This window comes from Prionailurus bengalensis, chromosome E1, assembly GCF_016509475.1.
Source record: "Prionailurus bengalensis isolate Pbe53 chromosome E1, Fcat_Pben_1.1_paternal_pri, whole genome shotgun sequence".
NCBI classification, from domain to species: Eukaryota; Metazoa; Chordata; class Mammalia; order Carnivora; family Felidae; genus Prionailurus; species Prionailurus bengalensis.
In genome coordinates this window covers 54838553-54859674 of record NC_057347.1, presented here as the reverse complement: position 1 = coordinate 54859674, position 21122 = coordinate 54838553, and the positions used below count along the sequence as shown (strand labels likewise).

At 49.8% G+C, this 21122-nt stretch overlaps 1 protein-coding gene, 1 long non-coding RNA gene and 6 other non-coding genes across 9 annotated transcripts; 3 read left to right on the top strand and 5 right to left on the bottom strand.

Moving 5' to 3' along the window:
• Nucleotides 1–4182: 4182 nt before the first annotated feature.
• Nucleotides 4183–4255, bottom strand: TRNAR-CCU. Its single transcript has one exon. It is a non-coding gene; the product is annotated as a tRNA-Arg (tRNA).
• Nucleotides 4256–4486: 231 nt separating this feature from the next.
• On the bottom strand, nt 4487–4559 carry TRNAR-UCG. The gene has a single exon. It is a non-coding gene; the product is annotated as a tRNA-Arg (tRNA).
• Nucleotides 4560–4789: 230 nt separating this feature from the next.
• On the top strand, nt 4790–4862 carry TRNAR-UCG. Its single transcript has one exon. It is a non-coding gene; the product is annotated as a tRNA-Arg (tRNA).
• Nucleotides 4863–5208: 346 nt separating this feature from the next.
• TRNAR-CCU lies at nt 5209–5281 on the top strand. The gene has a single exon. It is a non-coding gene; the product is annotated as a tRNA-Arg (tRNA).
• Nucleotides 5282–5678: 397 nt separating this feature from the next.
• Nucleotides 5679–5751, bottom strand: TRNAR-CCU. The gene has a single exon. It is a non-coding gene; the product is annotated as a tRNA-Arg (tRNA).
• Nucleotides 5752–8855: 3104 nt separating this feature from the next.
• Nucleotides 8856–8969, bottom strand: LOC122486238. Its single transcript, XR_006298087.1, has one exon. It is a non-coding gene; the product is annotated as a U11 spliceosomal RNA (small nuclear RNA).
• Nucleotides 8970–10492: 1523 nt separating this feature from the next.
• On the bottom strand, nt 10493–18263 carry MRPL58 (mitochondrial ribosomal protein L58). Of its 2 annotated transcripts, XM_043585222.1 has the most exons (6): nt 17737–18263; nt 14625–14661; nt 11986–12045; nt 11349–11431; nt 11086–11255; nt 10493–10827 (listed from the first exon to the last, which is right to left on the bottom strand). In XM_043585222.1, the coding sequence occupies exons 1-6, from the start codon at nt 17920–17922 to the stop codon at nt 10743–10745; spliced, it is 621 nt and encodes a 206-aa protein (XP_043441157.1). In that variant the 5' UTR covers nt 17923–18263; the 3' UTR covers nt 10493–10742. The 2 variants fall into 2 exon arrangements, with proteins under 2 accessions (XP_043441157.1, XP_043441158.1); XM_043585223.1 differs by lacking the exon at nt 11986–12045 and having other exon boundaries at nt 17737–17959.
• On the top strand, nt 17830–18528 carry LOC122485882. Its single transcript, XR_006297974.1, has 2 exons — nt 17830–17946; nt 18240–18528. It is a non-coding gene; the product is annotated as an uncharacterized LOC122485882 (long non-coding RNA).
• Nucleotides 18529–21122: the final 2594 nt, after the last annotated feature.

The following is a 21122-nucleotide window of genomic DNA, read 5'->3' as shown; positions in this document are numbered from 1 at the left end:
TCGGCTCAGGTCATGAACTATGATCTCATGAACCAGGAGATCGTGCCCTGCACCTGGCTCTGTGCTGAGAGGAAGGAGCCTGCTTCAGATTCTCTCTCTCTCTCTCTCTCTCTCTGCACCTCCCCCATTCATGTGCATGCTCACTCTCTAAAATATTTTACATTAAGAAAAATAAAAAGCATAAATACAGAATCAAACACACTTAGGACAATTATGAGTCAGTAAACACCCCTATTAGGAGGCAAATTTTCACACTGGGTCAACCCAAAATCCAACCACAAGCTGTCCATCCTTAAAAAAAAAAGATGTATCAAGGTTCCAAGTCATTATTTAAAAACTGGCATCCTGGGGGTCCCTGGGTGGCTCAGTCAAGCATCTGACTTTGGCTCAGGTCATGATCTCACAGTTTGTGAGTTCAAGCCCTGCATCAGGCTGGCTGCTGTCAGCACAGAGCCTGCTTCGGATCCTCTGTCCCACCCCCCACCCCCCGCCCCTCCCGTGCTCCCGCACTCTCTCTCTCTCTCTCAAAAATAAACATTAAAAAAAAAAAAAAAAAAAGAACTGGCACTGAAGGGGAAAAAATTAAGCATTTATCCTACCTTTTTAAACAACTATATTTGGGATAAACTAATAGACAATGAGAGGAAGTTTTTTACAACGTATTTCAGCTAATAAATGGAAAAGAATATTAGAAAAGTGACTATTCTGTAATCCATAATGAAATAGTTAATTCAGGCAAAGCTCATCAGTGGATGAAACCATTACATGAAAAGTTGAGGAACTTGACCATGATCAGGCTGTCACCTCTTGATGCCAAGGCTATCTTCCATACCTTCTGATCTGTATTAAATACATAGCACTATTTGAAAGTTCTTTTTCCCCCCAAACGTTGAACCTGAATTTAATTGAGGCATTGAAACTAACTTCCAATTGAGAAGAAATATCTGGTGCAATCCCAAGCAGGCTCTGCACCGTCAGTGCAGAGCCCAGTGGGAGGCTTGATCCCACGAACCGAACCAACTGAACTGTAAGATTGTGACCTAAGCCAAAATCAAGAGTCAGATGCTCAACCAACTGAACCACCCAGGTGCACCAAGAGGAAATATCTAGGATAGAAGAACAAGTTAAATGACACCATGAAGAAGTAAAGATAAACCTAAAATACGAGACATTTGACCTTTGCTTTTCAACAAGTCAGTGGGTAAGGTAAGGACAGCTTACCCAACATCCAAACGTGGTATATAACCTTATTTGGATCCTGATTTGCACCAATCAAGAGATGAATATTGAAATATGTGAATGTCTACTGTGGTGAAATGTTACGATGTCTGGGATTACTTTAAAATACTTAAGGGGCTCCTGGGTGGCTCAGTCGGTTAAGCATCTGGCTCGGTTCCGGCTTGGGTCATGATCTCAGGGTTCGTGGGTTTGAGCCCCAAGTCGGGCTCTGGTGCTGGCAGTGGGAAGCCTGCTTGGGATTCTCTCTCTCCCTCTGCCCCTCCCCCAATCATGTGTGTGCTCGCGCTCTCTCTCAAAATAAATGAAAGAGAGAAAAGGGGCTCCTGGCTGGCTTAGGTTGGTAGAGCACCCAGCTCTTCATTTCAGGGTTGTAAGTTCAAGCCCCATGTTGGGTGTAGAGATTTTTAACACCAATAAAACTCCAACACTTTAGGGGGAAAAAGGGATTAATGGAGCAAATGTGAAAACATCCTAATGGCTGATAACTCTAGGGTGGTTCATGCACTATTCTCTGGTTTTGTGTATGTTTGAAAATTTTCATAATACACATTTTTAAAGGATGGGCAAGAATGTAGACATACTACCATCTAGCAAGGTAGAATCAAGACAAAAACATGAAATGTGTCAAATGTAATTATTAAAGGGAACAGTAGACATGAAAAATGATTGGAACCTTGATGTGCTGAAAAAAATATGAAGCATCAAAATATATAAAGCAAGAAGAGTTTTAAAAATTGCTGGACGCATAACATTTGTATAACGTTTGTAAGGATTTTAACACACCTATTTTTGGCATTTGCAAAACAAAGACTATAGCAGACTAATAAAAAGGCTCACTTAATAGCTTATATACTAAATTCTATGTCATACAAACAAAATAACTGGAAACCGATAATCTTAGAGAAGAAAGAAAGCTTCAAATTAAAAAAAAAAGAAACAACTGATCCCAGAGCAAATGTTACATAAAATCAACAATTAATAGCCAAATTATAAGTTATAATAACAAAACAAGACAAAAATGCAGGCACTTGGAAAGAAACTCCTCGTTTTCATGAATTCCAATGAAAAATCAAGTGATTACAGAGTGTTGGGAGATAAAAATAATGCAAACATTTCATAGAAATGTTCAATCCTAGAGGATTAGAAAGATCTAGAGGATTCTAGAAGATTCTTTGTTGAGTGCTAGCATTATACCTTAGTCATATCTATATTCCCCAGGGCTTAGCACCGTGCTTGGCATTCAGAAGAATCTTCATATGAATTCATAATGAATGAAGGAAAAGAAAAGATGAAATTTGAGCTTTCAGGGATTCACATCTAGCTGAGAGAATATCCTATCACATATAAACCTTGAATAATGGGGCAAAGTAGTCTGTTAGTAAATGGTGACAATCAAGACTTATAGAGCACATATTGTGCTCCAGGCATCGTTCTACTCACTTTACATGAATATCATCTCATTTACTCCCCACAACAACCCTGTGAGGTGGACAGTGTATCAGCCAAGACATTAAAGAAGTCCCCTGAAGGTGACAGGATTGCCAATGATGCCCTTGCTGTTCTCTACCCGGAGGCCTTCTCTGAGTACTCAACCAAGTTTTCCCCATCACCCCTTTTATTTTGAAACCATCCTGTTCATCAGTTTACTTGTTTACTGCCTTCTCTCTCACTGGAATGTAAGCTCCATGGAGTCAGGGTCCTGAGGATGGTTTTAGAAGTGAAGCCTGAAACCGAGCGAAAAAGCAGTGGCTCCAGCGGTACAGTCTAGGGCCATGATGTTGCAGCCACGTGGAAGGGCCTGGGAGCCAGAGATAGCTTAAAAGTAACATCCACGGAGTGCTTGGCTGGCTCAGTCTGTAGAGGGTGCAACTCTTGATCTCGGAGTTGTGAGTTCGCGCCCCACGTTGGGTGTACAGATTACTTAAATCTCAAAAAACAAACAAAACAAACAAAAACATCCTGAAAACTTGGTGACTGGTTTGGAGTAGAGAGGGCATGAAGAATTCTGGATGATCCTGGAGAAAGGAGAGGAAGATTCTGTACTTCTGGAAATTTGTTGTTTCTTTTGGAAAAGTACAAGGAACGGTGGTTTTTAAACTTTTTGCGGTAAAGAGTTAGGAAAATCTAATGAACACTACAGCCGCCCCCCACGGGTAGACATGGTATCCTCCAAGTGCACATAATGTGAGAGTCAACCTGGAAAGACCAACCACTGCCCTGTGTGCTCCAAAGTAAAAAAAAAAAAAAAAGACAAAAAAAAGACAAAAGACAAAATCTGGCCAATAATAGGTTTTTTTTTTTTTTTAATTAAGCATTTTACTAAAGGATCATATACATAGGAAAGTGCGGAGATCATAAACGTACCTCTCTCCGCCAGCCCCTTTTCAAGCACTCCAGTGCCACCTTTTTCCTGAGGGCCTGGGCTGATAGCAGAGGCTGCACTGTCGTCGCCTTGTGCACTGCGCGTGCACGCCTGTGCTTCCGCGCACCCCCCTCGTCCCAGCCCGGGCAGTGGGCAGGTGTGCCGTTTCAACAGCGTTGAGGGCGCGGGAATGGGCAGCACCCCCACCCTGCAAGCCCCCACCCCCCGGCTCCGGCGGGAGGTTCGAGGGGCAGGGGGCTGCCTTTTGCGCTGCTTGTAACTTTCCTGTGACGGACTCACACGCACGGGGATCTGTAGCCTGCGCAGCACTTTCACGAGGTGTATATGGATACCAACCGCGGCAACAAGGAAGTAGGCTGTGTTCGCTCTCACATGGATTTATCTTTCAAAGTGCAGTTGGATTTGATCAAAACAAAAGGCACATTATGTGCAACCGAGGCATCCACACACTCCAAAAAAAAAAAAAAATGTTATTACAAAGAGAAAATTGTGCCCACTTAATACTTGTTTTCATCGGACTCATGACGACAGGAAAATGCACTTGCGCAGGTAAACCTTGCCACCCCAGATGGGACTCGAACCCACAATCCCTGGCTTAGGAGGCCAGTGCCTTATCCATTAGGCCACTGGGGCTTCACGTAAGCGGCGCCCGATCACATGCCTCTTGAACTGTGACGCCGTGTGGCTGCGTAATGACGTCAGGGCCGGAAGCTCTCCGGTACAAAACTCGTATCGGAAGGGAACCCTTCATGCTCAGCCTAGGAGAGGGGGGCTGCGGTCAGGACCGGGTACCGAAGCCCGACTGTGTCTAAAACGAGGGTAGGCCCTGGGATTTAGTTGCGGTACGGATGGATTAAAACGTTTCGACCACGAAGGGACTCGAACCCTCAATCTTCTGATCCGAAGTCAGACGCCTTATCCATTAGGCCACGCGGTCCCCTCACGTACTTGGCCGTGCCGGATACCTATTTAGTAATCTAGAGCTGCACTATCACTGTCTACCAATGTCGCTAATTGCAGGGAGGGACCGCACCCGACTCCGACCCCGGCACACCTGTGGCACACTTGGGGGTCGGGAGCACGCGGTCCTCTCCTGCCCACGTCCAGGGGCCTCCACCTCCGAAGGGGCTGCACCTGGCCCGCGCACTGTGGCGCCCCGGGCGTCGCGGCCGCGTGGCCTAACGGATAAGGCGTCTGACTTCGGATCAGAAGATTGAGGGTTCGAGTCCCTTCGTGGTCGGCCTCTTTTTGGACCGAAGGGCAGGGCTCATGTCCTTCGGTGGCGCGGGCCATAGCAGCCTCCCTCGGCCTCGTTTGTGGGTTCGTTCGGTCTCCCTCTTCATCCCCTCCCGGGTCCCTGAGGCAGCTCGGCACGCGCCTTCCGGGAAGCCCGGTCCTCTCCGTGGAACTGCGCGCCGCCAGAGCCTGGTAGTCCCCGCGGAGCACGGCCCCGTCGCCTCGCCTCGGACTCTAGCTTTTTTGCTGGGGGCCGGTGACTACTCGGGTCCCCCGGGTTGCGCCGCGGGAGGGGGGGGGGGGCGCGACTGCGCGTTACCACGGACCACGTGGGTGTCGCGTGTTGTCGCGCCCCAGTGGCCTAATGGATAAGGCACTGGCCTCCTAAGCCAGGGATTGTGGGTTCGAGTCCCACCTGGGGTGGTCTGTGCAGCCTCTCCCCCGCGGGAACTTTTGGTAACGCGTGGCACCCCGGCCTCCCTACACGTCGACAACCGGGTCCCCAGGGGCTCCACGCGCCTCGGCCCTGAGCTCCCCGGAGCCGGGCTCACCTTCTCCTGCCACGCAGTTTTCCAGGGCTGGGATCCGGGGGTCGGAGCGGCCTGCGTCGCCGCGCTCCGTCAACCCCTCGCCCTCCTCAGAAACACTCTACACCCCCTTTAAGCCTCCAAGCCAAATGCGCCTCCATACCGTCCTCCCGTGGGCTGTACAAAAGTTGCGGGGTGGTCTTCTCCAGGCTTTTTCACGCGTCCGTGCCGCGGGGGCGTGGATTCCAGGGTGCGTAAAGCACGAGGCGCCGAGAGAGCCAAAAAGGTGCCCTTACCCCAGGTGGGACTCGAACCCACAATCCCTGGCTTAGGAGGCCAGTGCCTTATCCATTAGGCCACTGGGGCCTGCGGCTCGGGCCTCCGCCATTCCGTCCCCTAGACGCGACTGGCTGGGAGTCAGCGGCGCCCGGGTGCGCGGAGCCTGCCGTCCCAGCCATCGCGTCTCCCTCTGCAGAACGGACGAAAAACTCGGGAATGTCAGGAAAATGTAGTGTAGGGAAGTGAACGAGCACAGAACAGCGTCCATCACAAATACCGGTACCTAAACACGGGATCTTCACCATCACCAGGCAATGCACAACCAGGAGGAACAAATCTGTCCGGTCACAAATATATATCATACATAGCAAGTCATATATAAAGCCAAATAGAATGTTCAGCCTATAATTTTCTTTCTTTAAAACTCTTGTACAAAAAGTAATACAAATAAAGAATGATCTCATTTTTAAACGTTACACACGGTTTAGAATCCACTATTAAAATCCATGAGCTTCTGAAAGATTTGATTCCCCGTCGTGCCGAGTGGAGAACTTGCCTCTCCCATTTCCACGCGTCCAGGGCGCAGGGAATTTGGACACGTTCTTCTTTGGTTTTCTCTCTCCGACATGTGCAAAGTCTGCACAAACTCATCTCCTTCCCCCCTTAACATCAGCAAGAAGGAAGAGTTTGACCCCCCCTGGCTCCAGTCCCCTGCCTTGAGGGTGCTCTCCTTTTAAACCATGTTTTCTTGTTGTTTTGTTTTGAAGCTTATTTGTTTATTTTGGGGGAGAGACAGAGACAGAGACAGAGAGAATGAGCAGGGAAGGGGCATAGAGCAGGAGAGAGTGAATCCTGAGCAGGTAGGTCTGGGGCCTGGATCCCACCAACCATGAGATCTTGACCTGACGGGAAGTCCGAAGCTTAACTCACTGAGCCACCCAGGGACCTCCATTCTTGTTCATTCTTTTGTCCTCGGCCTCTTAAAAAATACCTTTACTCCATGCCCTACATGGGGCTTGAACTCATGAACCTGAGACCGAGAGTCACATGCTCTACCCACTGAGCCAGCCAGGCATCCTAGGCCTCAATCTTTAAGTTTACTTATTTATTTTGAGAGAGAGAGAGAAAGAAAGTGAGCGAACAGGGAAGGGACAGAGAGAGAGGGAGAGAGAGAATTCCAACTTGGGGCCTGAACCCACTAACCCAGAGATCATGACCTGAGATGAAATTGAGAGTTGCACACCTGCCCCCTCAAGAAAAAAGGTGGGGGGCGCCTGGGTGGCTCAGTCTGTTAAGCTCCCAACTTTGGCTCAGGTCATGATCTAACAGTTTTGTGAGTTCGAGCCCTGTGTCAGACTCTGGGCACTGTGCAGAGTCTGCTTAGGATTCTCTCTCTCTCTCTCTCTCTCTCTCTCTGCCCCTTCCCTGCTCGCACTTTCTCTGTCTCTCTCAAAATAAATAATGAAACAACAACAACAACAAAGGATTGAACACCCGTTGGACTGAGCCGCCCAGGCCCGCCGGAGGTGCTTTCCTTTAAGATGAACCAATTTGTTCCTTGAGGTGCACATGCAGCCAAGTGTACAGATCTTAAGGGTCCCCCTAGCTGGATGAATGCAGAACGCTTCATTGTTGTTCACCCGTTTGTCCTCAGCCTTTTCAAAAAAAAAATCTTTATTTATTCCACGTCTTACATGGGGCTTGAATGCACGAACCTGAGACCAAGAGTCTCATGCTCTACTCACTGAGCCAGCCAGGCGTCCCAATCCTCAGCATTTAAGTTTATTTATTTATTTTGAGTGAGAGAGAGAGCGCAGGGGAGGGGCAGAGAGAGAGAGGGAGTGAGAGAATTCCAACTCAGGGCTTGAACCCACTGAGAGATCGTGACCTGAGCCGAAATTGAGAGTCGGACGCTTAACCGACTGAGCCAGCCAGGCGCCCCCTCAGCATTTTTAAAGGATGGGTCCTACTTCTGTGCTCTATTCCCCGTCCCCTACCGAGCCTGCTGTGTCTCTACCTCTTTATCCCCTCCTGTGTGTCCCAAACACTTTTCCAGGTCTTTTCACGTACCCTTAATGTCTTCTGAGGGCCTCGTGGGTCCAGCGCTTTGCTCCAGGGTCAGCCCACAGGGATGCCTCTTCTGGTTTCCCCGCTGCCACCATCTAACCCAGCATGTCCCCATATTCTGCTCTGCTCACCCTCAACTGCTCCTACCCATTCCCAAGACTCGTCTTGTGTCCTCTGCCCTGCACACTCTAGCTGCAACCTCACCCCCAGCCCCCGGCTGGCTGCATCCCCTCTCCCGGGCGTCACTCCCGGAGGCAGCTCCTCACAGGCAGAACCATCCTCACTCCACCATCCCCCCAAGTCCGCTCCCTTGTGCCTTCCCCGCCTCGAGGCACATCACACACGTCACTCACCTGCTCCCACCCCACCCGGCCCGATTTCGGTCTCCATAATCCTTTCGCGTCTGCTACTCTCTCTCCATCCCTGTTGCCACCGCCCCAGTTCCAGGATGGGTTCCTGACTCCTCCATGGGTCAGTCCACCAGCCTGCACGCATTTCCCCGCACTCTCCTCGCCCGCTCGCAGTCAGGTTAATCTTCCTCTGACAGCCTCTGCAGAGGAGGAGGCTAAGTGTCCTAGTTTGTCACACTGAAGGCCTTTCTAGACACGGCTTCCACTGCATGTGGCCAACATGGCTCCCACAGCTCCTCATTGCCTGGGTTTCAGCCAAACTGAACCGTCAATCATGGTTAGCATCCCCCAAGTACATGCTCAGTGCCATTAACCGCTTGATTCATTTAAGCTACACAACAATCCTGAGGTAGGCACGGGTAACATCACCCCTAGTTTATAGATGCGGAAACTGAGGTTCAGAGAGGCTAAGTGGTTTGCCCAAGGCCCCACCACAGCTGGGGGTGGTGGAAGGCAGGAGCTGACCCCGTGCGCACTGGCTTCAGAGCCCATTCCCTGGATACTGTAGTTCACTGTCCCAGCCATAGGCAGGGCTTGGACACCACTGGAGCCTTTAGGTGACAAGGTCTTCCTGTCTTGCTCGAATGGCCAGCCAGCCCCTCCCCTCCTATCTCAAGCGCCTCAAGTATATCTTCTCTGACCCTCAAGCTAGAACTAGTTACTTCTCTGGTTCCCAGAAACTACTTATTTTATTTATCTGGTTGTTTGGGTGGGGGGTGTGCAGGAAACAATGATCACCAGCTGCCCAGGTAGCAAAAAATTATGCTTCCAAAATCTCTTGATGTTGTAGCTGCCCTACGTGTGCTTTTCACGACAGAAGCCCTTTTTTCCCCAGAACCTGCTTAGATCTTAAGTTATTCACGTTTTAGGTTGTGTTACCGTAACAGAAATCCAGTTTTCTTCTCCACTTTTATTATCACCTGATCGAATTTAAGTTCTCTGGAGAAAGGACTGTTTTTGTTCATTGCTAGTTTCCTGGGACCTCACCCAGGGCCTTTCACTCAGTATTTGTTGAATTAGCAAACAGACCAATGAATGTTGCACTGCCTTGCATATATGAGCTTCACCCCCAACTAGGCTCTGAGTCTCTTGAGGGGACTCTTGGAAGAGTCATTTATCAATAACTTGTCCCTTTTTTTTAAACATTTTTAAAAAAATGTTTATTTTTGAGACAGAGACAGAGCGTGAGCAGGGGAGGGGCAGAGACAGAGAGGGAGACACAGAATTCGAAGCAGGCTCCAGGCTCTGAGCGTCAGCACAGAGCCCAACGTGGGGCTCGAACCCACAAACCGTGAGATCATGACCTGAGCTGAAGTCGGACGCTCAACCGACTGAGCCACCCGGGTGCCCCTGTTGTCCCTTTTTTACACTTCTGTGAATGATGAGGTCCCTGCTCACATAAAGTTGTATATTACCACTACAGCTAATTATCTTGCATTTCGAGCACCACAGGGCAGTATTTGCTGAACAGGTGAACTAGATCAAAATTACAGAGAACACTCCAAGAAATTCATACACACCAGAGTAATCTGCTTTAGTCATGCCGGCCTGGGTTTTTCCCATACCCATAGGATGGCAAAAACCTATTTTCAGGTCTGATTTACTCTTTTCCTGCCTCTAAAATCCCACAGCATGTGACAGCAACCTAACACATGGCGTTCCTTCCTGCTGAACAACCTCAGCATTTCTTGGTCACCTACATTGCTTAAAATCTAAATTCTAGAGGGGTGCCTGGGTGGCACAGTTGGCTAAGTGTCTGACTTTGGCTCAGGTCACGATCTCATGGTTCATGAGTTTCAGCCCCGAATCCAGCTGTCTGCTGTCAGCACAGAGCCAGTTTTGGATCCTCTGTCCCCCCGTCTCTCTGCCTCTTCCCCCACTCATGCTCTCTTTCCAAAATTAAATAAATAAATAAAACCCAGCAGAACCTAATGTTAAAAAAAAATCTAAACTCTCGAACTTGAATTCGAGTCTCCACATTGAGCTTCTGTCTCCTTTCCAGACTTACCTCCCGCAACCCATGGCACGAATCCACCATTCAGATGGCTCCCTTGGCTTCTCCACCCCAGCCTTTTCTTTGGTTTGTCTTATTCATACGGTTCCTGCCAACTGGCGTGTCCCTCCTGCACCTCTACTAAAATTCTAGTCCCTTTTCAAGGCCCAGCTCAGGTGCCCCCTCTCCTGTCTCAGCCCTCCTAACCCGAGGTGTGTTCCCTGAGCGCAGATACCGCAGCTCGTTCCTGTTTCCCCCTGGCTGACCGGTGCTGGTCAACAATCGTGAGGCAGATTTCAACATACAGAAAAGGTCCGAATTCTGTTCTGAAGCATTCTGAATGAGAGGCGAAGCCCACTGCGTTTACTGCACTTTACTACAGCTAATGCATTAAGTGGATAATTAAGGTTTGACAACATGTGATTGCCTATAAAGACCTTTGCAACCAGTGCCTGCCACCCTCCTTCCAAATGAACATTCTCATGGTGGCGCCCATGTTAAAGCCAAGCATTAACAGCCACAAACAACAAGGGGTCTCCTGATGGTGTTAGAGCTCGCGGCTGCCTGGATGTCCTGAAGAGGGTCTGTGTCAGCTCTGGAGGAGTATTTCAGTCCATATCTACCCTCCTGCCTGTCTTTATGACAGAATGTATCCTCTTTTTTCTCAGCCTTTCCCGATTCATGTTTTCTATCCTGAAAACAAAAAGACCGCAGTTAGGCCCAGATGCCCAATCAATGCTTTTCAAAGCGGAGAGGAGCTGGCAGCTCGGTGGGAAGGAAGCAGCCGGATCGGCAGGGGCCAGCCCCGCTCGGGTCAGCGGCTTCTCTCGGTCCCGGGGCCTTCCCATCTTCTGCTGGGAAGTCGCGGACTCCCCCTGCCTCCTGTCTTCTCCGCGCAGCCCCTTGTCCCCACGACTCAGCTGAGAGAAGCTCGGGGGCACTTTCTGGTACCTGATCCTGTGTAGTACAGCATCTTCTTTGGACGGCTCCTTAGCTGGCTGGCTGGCCTCAGCAATCATGTCTCGAATTTTCTGAAGACAATCTGCCAGATTTCGGAACTGATAGCGGCTGCATTCAGAGGTGAGTATCAACTCTCCTGACTTGTTGATCTTATTTTTATGCTGCAGAGAACAAAGGCAACACCAGAGTTCTACAGAGTAAAAGGTTTAAAAACGACTGAGGGATGACGGAAAAAGAAAGGAACCGGTGGTTACCGTGATGGCCATCTTCTGCCGCGCAGGCTCGGGAATCCACTCGGCGGTTGCCAAATGGAACCTGACTTCAGCCTTGGAATTCACTGTAAATAAAGGGACCAGGGCGCACGGGTCACAGAGACTCTCAAGTAGGCTCAGCGCCCAGTGGCTGGTGACAATCCTGAAACGGGGAGGCGAGACACCCAGCCAGGTGTGACCCGTGACACAGGTCCTGTGTCAACTTGGGAATACAAGGTTGGTGATGGAATGAGCCTGCAAAGATAGTGAGGCACTTCTGGACAAAAATTAACTTCTGGGAACTAAATGCTCAGTGCTTCTCTTACAATTTAGTGGGATCTGAAAAGAAGGGGGAGGGGGAATGGGTTCCATGAGAACGAAAGAAACCTGTTCTCGGAGCTGGCTGCCAGCTCACACTGTGATTTCCCTTTGTTTCGGTTCACAAGCCAACCCTAGTCTTAGCAACCCACAGCTGAGAGTCTAAGAATCAGACCACATTCAAAGAATAAAGAGGATTATTATAAACTGGTGGTATTTAAGCTCCTGCTAAAACAATCCCTTTATTCCACATGAATGTAAGCATAGAACTCAAGTGCATCTCCCGGCCAAGTTTCAAAGTGAAAAACAAGGTGCCTTGTACCTTTGTTAACATTCTGGCCCCCAGGACCGCTACTCCGACAATAAGATATCGTCAAACGATCTATAAAACAGAACACACACCGAAAAAAGATTATCCCCTGGCAAAATGCTCAAACTGTTCATTTATTATCAATACAGTATGACTATCCCTATTACACATCTTTCTTAAAAAATTTTCTTTTAATGTTTATTTTATTTTTGAGAGAGACAGAGACAGAGCGTGAGCAAGGGAGGGGCAGAAAGAGAGGGACACACAGAATCCAAAGCAGGCTCCGAGCTGTCAGCACAGAGCCTGATGTGGGGCTCGAACCCATAAACTGTGAGATTATGACCTGAGCCAAAGTCAGATGCTTAACCGACTAAGCCACCCAGGTGCCCCACACATCTTTCAATGACTTTTATATAACAAACATAACGTTCAAAGCAGTAAAGGCAGAGATTATTTACAGATCTCAAAGCTAAAATCAAGTGCCTTTCCAAGGTCACACACACAGCAAAGGAGGTAAAGTTATGACCTGGGTTGTCTGCTTCTGGTTCAGTACATTTCCCCAGATCCGGCTGCCCTAGCTTCTTGCTGTTTATTTGTTTTAAAGCAAAGACTCTGTCAAAAGCTCAAACTGAGGGACAAACTTAGTTTAATGTTGTATTTTGAAACGTGGTGGATGTGGAATCCCAATAGACCGTAAGCTCCAAGGGGGCAGACATTGTGTATTCCTGGTGCCCAGGGCCCGGTTAGTCAGTGTTTAAAAACATCCCCGCTGGATGAAACGATTCTGTTTATTTATTTATTTTGAGAGAGAGAGAGAGAGAGAGAGAGAGAGAGAGAGAGAGAGAGAGAAAGCACAAGTTGGGGAGGGGCAGAGAGAGAGGGAGAGAATCCCAAGCAGGCTCTGCACAGTCAGCACAGAGCCCAATGCGGGGCTCAAACCCACTAGCCATGAGATCGTGACCTGAGCCGAAGCCGAATGCTTAACTGACTGAGCCACCCAGGTGTCCTTGGATGAAAGCATTCTAGTATTGGAGCTGGGAGTCTTGCTTCTAACACGGGCACAGCCACTGGCCGACTGTGATCTTGGCAAAGTCCCTCTGCTTCTCTGAGCCTCAGATTTGCTATGAAATGTAAAATGGGCTTTCTTCCATTTTTATGGTTCATGAAAAGCAGACTCAACGGTGTCTGAGGAAAGTAGGGAAGCGTGGTAGGGGGGAAATTTCGGAAGGCTGGACGGTGAGCCGTAAGAAGACCGGGTGGCAAAGACCTGGAACCGTGGTGGTGGACAGCGGGCCTTGGTGGGCAGTGGTGGCCCGTCTCGGGACTGCTTCCGAGAGAAGTTCCTCCTTTTGGAAAGTCAAATCAGTTCACTTTTCTGCAGAGGTAAGGACTGCGCGGTACTGTCGGGGGACGGTTCTACCACGGTGTGGGCAACCTTGCCTGTATCTGCATAGGCCGCCGAGGCAGGGTTTGCACTGCGGCCGAGTCCGTCTTCTAGGAAGGCCTGTGAGGCCCCCAAACTCAAGAGCACCCGAGGCAGGGGAGGAGCTGAGACATGGAGGGCTCCCACTCGCCTCCCTGTCTCCCTGGAGGCTGTCATGAGACCGTCTCTTTGCCCCCGGTTTTGATGAGATAGGCTTTTGCCACCTCCGGCCACATGCGCGCCTCAAGGCACAGCTGCCGGCGACCAAAATGCCACCTGCGGCGGGGCACCGGCTCCTAAGCCATGGGGAGGCCACTCCCTTGTGCTGCAGTTGATCAGGCTCTTTGTCTCCGTGTCACCTTGAACAAGGGCCTTGGGGAGCTGGCACCCGTGGCGACTCCTCCTCGCACGGTCTGTGGACACCACAAACTGCTGGACCCTAAAAGGGGCTTGCAGCTTCACAGGCTATGTCCGTCGGGCATCACCTTGTGTTTGGTGGTACACAAGTCTAAAGTTATGCAAACAGTTCACAGGGAGAAGTCCCCACTTGGGTTCCCCAGCCACCAAATCCTTTCTTCTCCACTCCCCCAGCCAGTCCTCGAATCCAATTTCTTGTACATCATTTCAGGTCTATGTATATGCATGAAATGTATGTTTCAGACATACAAACGTAAGACACAAATGGTAGCTTAGTGTATGTATTCTTCTGCAGCTTAACTTTTTCCGGAGAACCATCAGCTCATCTACTGGAAAGACTGTTCCTTGTCACGAGGACATCAAGAGCTCTGATTCGTCTCGCACACTGCCCAGCACTCCACAGTGGCTGTGCCATCATTTCTGTGGTATTCTAAAGTGCTTAAAGGGCTCTGCTTTTGCACACCCAGAGACAGTTTCTTTACTTTTGTTAGGCTGGAGAGATCTGGAAGGATTGTGTGAGGGTGGGAGGAAATGACTGATTTTTTTTTTTTAATGTTTATTTATTCTTGAGAGAGAGAGAGAGAGAGAGAGAGAGAGAGCGAGAGCGCGCACATGAATGGGGGAAGGGCAGAGAGAAAGGGAAACACAGAATCTGAAGCAGCCTGCAGGCTCCGAGCTGTCAGCACACAGCCCAAAGCAGGGCTCAAACTCACGAACAGAGAGATCACGACCTGAGCAGAAGTCGGACGCTTAACCAACTGAGCCACCCAGGCGCCCCCTGACTGATTTTGTATAAAGCAAAATTACTTACCTAGAGGAATGTCATTATTGGCTTGCTTTGCATCATCCTGTAATGTAATGTACACAGCGTTAAATAAATATCACCAGCTCTGTGAGTCCTGAACTGGTCCAGGGCAATCAAAGAAAAGATATAAAGCCGTAATGCAAATGTAATACAGCCATTTTCAGGTCCCCAGCGAAATCATATCAGGATGACAGAAAAAGGCTCCTCGGACTCCAGAGGGCATCATGGGAGGCCTGGTTCCTTGGAGGGAGGGCAGGCTCCACAGTACACATGCCTCAGGGAGACTCCAAAAGGAATCCCCTCTACTAACCTACAGCAACAAACCTGGTGGGCCACCTTGTTTCTCCCTAGGCCACAGGAGGCTCACATGGGGAGCCAGCTGCCTTGAGGGTCTATGTCAGAGACTACTCGTTCCGGGATTTCTCACCTCCGTCTCTCTCCCGTGTTGGTCTCGGTAGTGATGTCTTTGAACCTGAGCCCCGGGCCCACAGGCCCAGTGCAGACACTACCCACTCTGAGGCTCTTCTGGCTACCAACACTCATGGTGTCCTCATCTGTCCCCACCACTGGCTGCCTTCATCCCTTTTCATCTTAGGATTATCGGGGTGTGAAATCCTCATCCCCCTCCACTCCCTGCAGCACTGAGGAGGCCAGGCTCCGCCCTCTGTGAGGGCTGCTCTCCCTCTGCCTCCAGCTTCCTTCTTATCTCCCTAATGACTTTCCCACTCTTCTTCATTTGCTCTTTGCAATTTTTTTCGTGTTTATTTATTTATTTTGAGAGGAAGAGAGCACGAGCAGGGGAGGGGAGGGGAGGGGTAGAAGGAGAAGGAGGGAGAGAATCCCAAGCACACACCGTGCGGTCAGTACCAAGCCCGATGTGGGGCTCGAACCCATGAACTGTGAGATCATGATCAGAGCCGAAATCAAGAGTGGGACACTTAGCCGACTGAGCCATCCGGGCGCCCCTGCTCTTTGCAACACTGACATGCCCCTGGAATCCTTTCTCTTCTCTTACTCCTTCCCTAGGACATTTCATGCATCTACGATGATGAAAATATTATGGGTGTTCATGACTCCCAACTGTCTGGCTCAAACTCAAAACCTTCTTCAATTCCAGACCCATAGAGGCAATTTCTATTTGAGGTCTCCTCATGGCTGCCTCAAACCTCAAACCTCAAACCTCCTCACAGAGGACTCCCCTTACTAACGATCTGAAATAGTTCCCCAGCACTCTGACCGCACCCTGGTCTCTTCATCACCTGTGTTTTCCCCATTTCTTTACTGTGTGCTCCTTCTACTAGACCATAACCTTCATGAAGCGGGGACCCTATCAGTTTTATCTGTGTCTGCAACGTTTGAAACAGTGTCTGACACATTAGGTATACAGTATGCTTTTTGTTGAACGAAAGAACAAATGACTTTCTCATCTCGATTAATGGCAACTCAATTCTTCCACCCCGGACTTCAATTCCTCTCTTATTCTCACTTCTTACAGAAAATACATTAGCAAGGGGCTCCTGGGTGGCTCAGCTGGTTAAGTGGCCAACTCTGGCTCAGGTCATGATCTCACGTTTCGAGAGTTCGAGTACCCCATCAGGCTCTGCGCCGACAGTGTGGAGCCTGCTTGGGATTCTCTCTCCAACCTCCCCTCCACCCCGTCTCTCCCCCACTCATGCTTTCTCTCTCAAAATACATAAACTTAAAAAAAATTACATTCTAAAAAAAACCACACACACTAGCAAATCTTATGGGTTTTCTCTTCAGAACGTAACTAGAACCTGAACCTGACCCATCCCTAAGAGTCTTTTGCTTCCTCTCTGCTTATCATCATCTCTTGCCTGTGTTACTGCAGTCTTTTAAGTGGCCTTCCTGTTCTTGCCATTCTATGGTCTACTCTCTGTAAGTCCCTATAAGAGTGATCTTTGTCGTTGCTGCTGGCATTTTAAGATTTTATCTTTAGGTAATCTCGACAGCCAATGTGGGGCTTGAACTCACAACTCCAAATCACACGTTCCACTGACTGACCAAGGGAGGCGCCCTGAGACTGATCCTGATAAAACTAAGTTGGATCATTCCGTTCCTCTGCCTCAACCCCTCCAACAGGTCCCATCACACTCAGAATAAAGCTAAAGACCTGTTAACCCTGTAAACGGGCCTCCCTCCATCCCATCCCTCTCCTCTTTCGATTCGTCTGCTTTGACTCCCCTGCTCAGCCACTGGCCTGCTTGCCGTCCCTTGAACAAGTCTCACTGCCTTGCTTCATCCGAGTCCTTACGCAAAAGTCATCTTCCCAGAGGTCTTCTTAGATCATCCTACTTAAAACTGCAACCCGACCGCTACCTTAGCACTCCTTCCTTCCAGGCTTTATTTTCTCCAAAAGAACTTATAACCATCGCACACACTCTGTAGTTCTGATTTTATTTATCGCTTGCTACCCTCCACTGGAAGATAAGCTCCAACAAGCATTCAGATGATCTCTCCCCCCCCCCCCCCCCCCCACCTATCTCCATGCCTCCATGGTGCACACACCATGCTTTCAATTGAAGTTTGTTGAATGAGTGAGCGAATAAATGAATGTTTTCTTTTCAGTCCTGTACTTAGAAATTCAGTAGAACTGACTGGGTCCTATCTCTCCTGCCCTGGTGCCTGATAAAGAGCCTGAACATAGCAGGCTGGCAACAAATGCATCCTGAAGAAACGAAGCCCTGTTTCCTGTTTTCTTCAGGCGCGCTGGGGTTCTTAGGAGCTACGGACATAACTTCCCAAAAGGTTCAAAAAATTTGGCAGCTTCTGGGTTTTATTGTCCACTCCAAAGGGAAAATTCCCACATTTGGGCCTGGAGGCCGGGGATCGAACTCGGAAACGCCGGTGGTCCTGCAAGAAACACGCTCAACGTGCTCTCGAGACGCCCGCACACCCCAAGCCCTCCCGGCGCCAGGACCCAATCTGCCGCCCCAGCCCCACTCGCTCCGGCAACCAGCTCCCTTCCGCGGCCCCCGCCACGTCCTACGAGCAGCAGCCACTCCAATTTGCTCCAGCCTGGCCAATGGAGCCCGGGATTCCTAACGTCACCGCAGAGGCGGGGAAACGCCCCTTCCGTACGGCCTTCCCCGCTCACCGGGACCCTCCAGGCGGTGTCCGAGCCCCGGGATTCGGGGTAGAGCTTGTCCAGGCTGTAGATACTCTGGAACTCTGTGCCGTCGGCCTGCTTGTGCAGAACCCGCTGGGGGCAGCACACGGGCGGCGGGAGCAGCCAGGTCCCGGCTCGCCTCAGGCCCCAGCATAGACACCGGGCCGCCGCCATGTTCGGGTGTCGGGGCTGCTTCCGGTGGGTGCCTGCTTCCGCGGTCCGCCAGCTCGCGCTTCCCTCGGGACTTTGGTTCCGAGTGGTTTTTAGCGCCCGCCAGGGTCGCTGGGAGGCGGCGAGCTGAGCTCCCGGAGTCACTCTCTCGGGTACCTTTTAGACGTTTCCCTTTGGCCGCCTCCAGGGGGACCTGGTTGGAACGCTGAAGTCCTGCAGCGGCGGCGAAGACGTTGGCTAGAAGGCTCTAAAGGGAGCCTCCTGGTGAAAAGAACCCCGGATTCCGTGTTCCCCAGAAACACCTTTTCTTTCCTTTACAGGGGCTGTGCCCTCCCGGATCGCTCTCCCCTCGAAATTTCACACCATTACTGAGGCCTGCCCTGCCTGACCTAGCTCGTCTCCTTCCCCTTTACTCTGACTCTGCTCTACTTTATCTTTTTCTTTTTTTCTTAAACATCACTCAATCTTACTTGTAGTTTATTGCTTCTGTCTCCAGCCAGACTGTAATAAGTTCCAGGGGGGCTCTGGCTCACTGCTGGGTCCCCAGCACCCAGAACCTGGTACATCATAGACCCCCCCCCCCCCCGCAATAAATATGTATAAGATGAATTCTTTGGGAGTGTGCTTTTGAAAGTTGAGTTCTGCGAGAGCTGAGTTTTAGTAACTTCAGGCTCATTCACAAGTCAGTTTAAGCATATCCCTGTGGAGCAGGTGTGTGAAGTCTTTGCAAGACAAATAACAGGTGGGAAGAGAAGCAGGCAGGTGGAGAAAGAAATGTTTTTTTGTTGTTGTTTTTGTTTTTTTTTCCACTTAAAACCAGCCACTTATTTTTTTTTCCTAAAAACCAGCCTTTTTTTTTAGACGTTTATTTTTGAGAGAGAGGGAGACAGAGTGTGAGCAGAGGAGGGGCAGGGAGAGAGGGAGACAAGGAATCCCAAGCAGGGTCTCTGTGCTGAGCTGTCAGCACGGAGCCAGACAGGGCTCAAACCCATGAAGGGCGAGATCACCACCTGAGCCAAAGTCAGATGCTTCATGGACTGAGCCACCCAGACGCCCCAAGAAAGGAATGTTTTTAAAAGTGGACCCACATCCCCTCACAGAAGGAACAGTAGTTTTGTGGGGCACGACGACAGTTTCTCCTAGCCAGGAGATAAAGGAAAGCTGGGGAGGTGGGTTGGAGATTCAGGCAGCCAAGGACAGGCTAAGCAGCGCCCTTTTTCAGGATTCTTAATGATGCAGTTTGAAGTGTTGGACGCACTGTTTGGAAACAGCTAAGTGTTGCCTAAATTACTTTATTGAGAGGCAATGTGATTAATAAAAACAGCTCAATAGATGATTAGTGATTGTTAGTAATCCTAGTGGTTGTTTTGTAATAAGGGTTCTATTTTTAGTAAAAGCACAATTACCTTGAAAAATATGCCCTAGGGGATGCTGGAGGTTTGAAACAGGAGATTGTCATCAAATACAGGCTTTACCACTCCAGCCTCATTGCTACAGGCATATTCTTTAGGAGGGAATAAACTCCTTCCTGAGCACTGGCTTTGTGAAAGCAAACTAGAAAGGGAATGACAATTGACATAAACCTTTTGGGCTGTAGGCTGGAAGGGGGATCTCTTGGGTCCCTCCCTGTCTTAGTCCCAAGACCTCAGAGGGAACCGAGGCATCTCCATGGTGACTGGAATAAACTGCTCAAGGGAGCAAAGCCAGGAACTCACTCAGGTCGACAGCTCAGGGATTATGAATAATAAAGTCAGCACCGTTCCAAGGCGATAGCTCTGAAGCTGGGCTCCAGGCCTGTTCCTGACACAGAGTGATAGAAAAAAGGAGCTGTAGGTTTCCATGGCCCCAAATAAACACAGCCTGCTCAGGCCATCTGGTGGCCTGGATTCTGGGAGAGGAGGGGGGTAGAGGAGAGAGAGACAAGTTACCCTGGGGTGGAGAGAAGAGCAGCTGGCAAGCTCCTCTCACCTGCTGCTGTCCCGAACCATCCAGAATAGAGGCCCTTCTGGAAGAAATGGGCCTGAGAGGTGCCACCTGTTCCCTTACAAAGGTGTGCACTGAAGGCTGAGGCCTGCCTTCTCTTTTCCCTCCTTTGTCCTCCACAGGCTGAAATGGTGCTTCAAGAAGGGGACATTCACAGGGGCAAGAGGAAAGAAGGGAAAAGATAAAGCACCACCAGGCCATTCCCGGCAGCTCGGGAGCTTGCAGGCACCAGGCCTTCTCTATGGCCTGTGAGTTGGGGGATCACTACCTTGTGGGGACCCACAGGACCTTCCTTTCTTCTTTTCTGGACTGCCCTGAGTCAGACTGGCTTTTAAAACTGAACATGACAAAGAGCTAGAGAATGTGAAATAGTGCATAGTGGAATTGGTGAGTTGTAGGTTTGGATATATATTTTTTAAGTTTATTTATTTATTTTGAAAGAGAGGCAGCACAAGCAGGGGAAAGGCAGAGAGAGAGAGAGAGGGAGACAGAGAATCCCAAGCAGGCTCCTCATTGTCAGCAAAGAGCCTCAGGTGGGGCTCCAACTCATGAAATCGTGAGATCATGACCTGAGCAGAAACCGAGAGTCAGATACTTAACCGACTGAGCCACCCTGGTGCCCCGGGTTTAAATATTTCTACGTGACTTCGAATTACTGACTTAACCTCTAAGCCTCAGAATCTCCATGAGTAAAACAGAGATTTTAGAGCTGCCTCCTAAGGCTGCTGAAGGTGCTAAGCACACGAAAGCACTCAACACTGCCTAGCACCAAGTCAGCAGGCAACAAAGTTAGCTGCTGCTAAGGGATGATAAGGAACTTCTTTTTACTTTCAGAGATCGGGTGGCTTTTACTTTTTGTTTCTCTGCAGCACTGGGGTGGGAAATCCAGTCTTACTAGCTCTATTCTGGATGCTAAGACCACCTTCCTCTCCCCATCCAACACTCCCCACCCCCGGGAGGCAGGGCAGATAGAGTGTGCCTCCTGGCAGGAGTGAGTGGGCAATTCTGCCTCGTTCTTCCAGGAACCTACTTCCTTCACCACCACCTGCTATCTGCCTGGTCCCCAGAAAACACCCCTAGGCTTTCAGCTGTTTGGCTGCAAATCCCCGGGGAGCGGGAGCGGAGCTCAGGACTCTCAGCTCCCCGATCCCCAGAGCTGTGTGATGAGAGGTGGGGGTGTGAGATGCACAGAGACAGGACCATGGCCCCAGGGCCATTTC

Excerpts from the sequence above, each read along its gene's own strand:
- MRPL58 (XM_043585222.1), bottom strand. The coding sequence starts at position 17,922 with ATGGCGGCGGCCCGGTGTCTATGCTGGGGCCTGAGGCGAGCCGGGACC. Across the intron at positions 12,046-14,624 it reads CAATAATGACATTCCTCTAG|ATCGTTTGACGATATCTTAT; the intron begins GTAAGTAATTTT and ends TCTGTTTTATAG. Across the intron at positions 11,256-11,348 it reads GGCAGAAGATGGCCATCACG|CATAAAAATAAGATCAACAA; the intron begins GTAACCACCGGT and ends TGTTCTCTGCAG.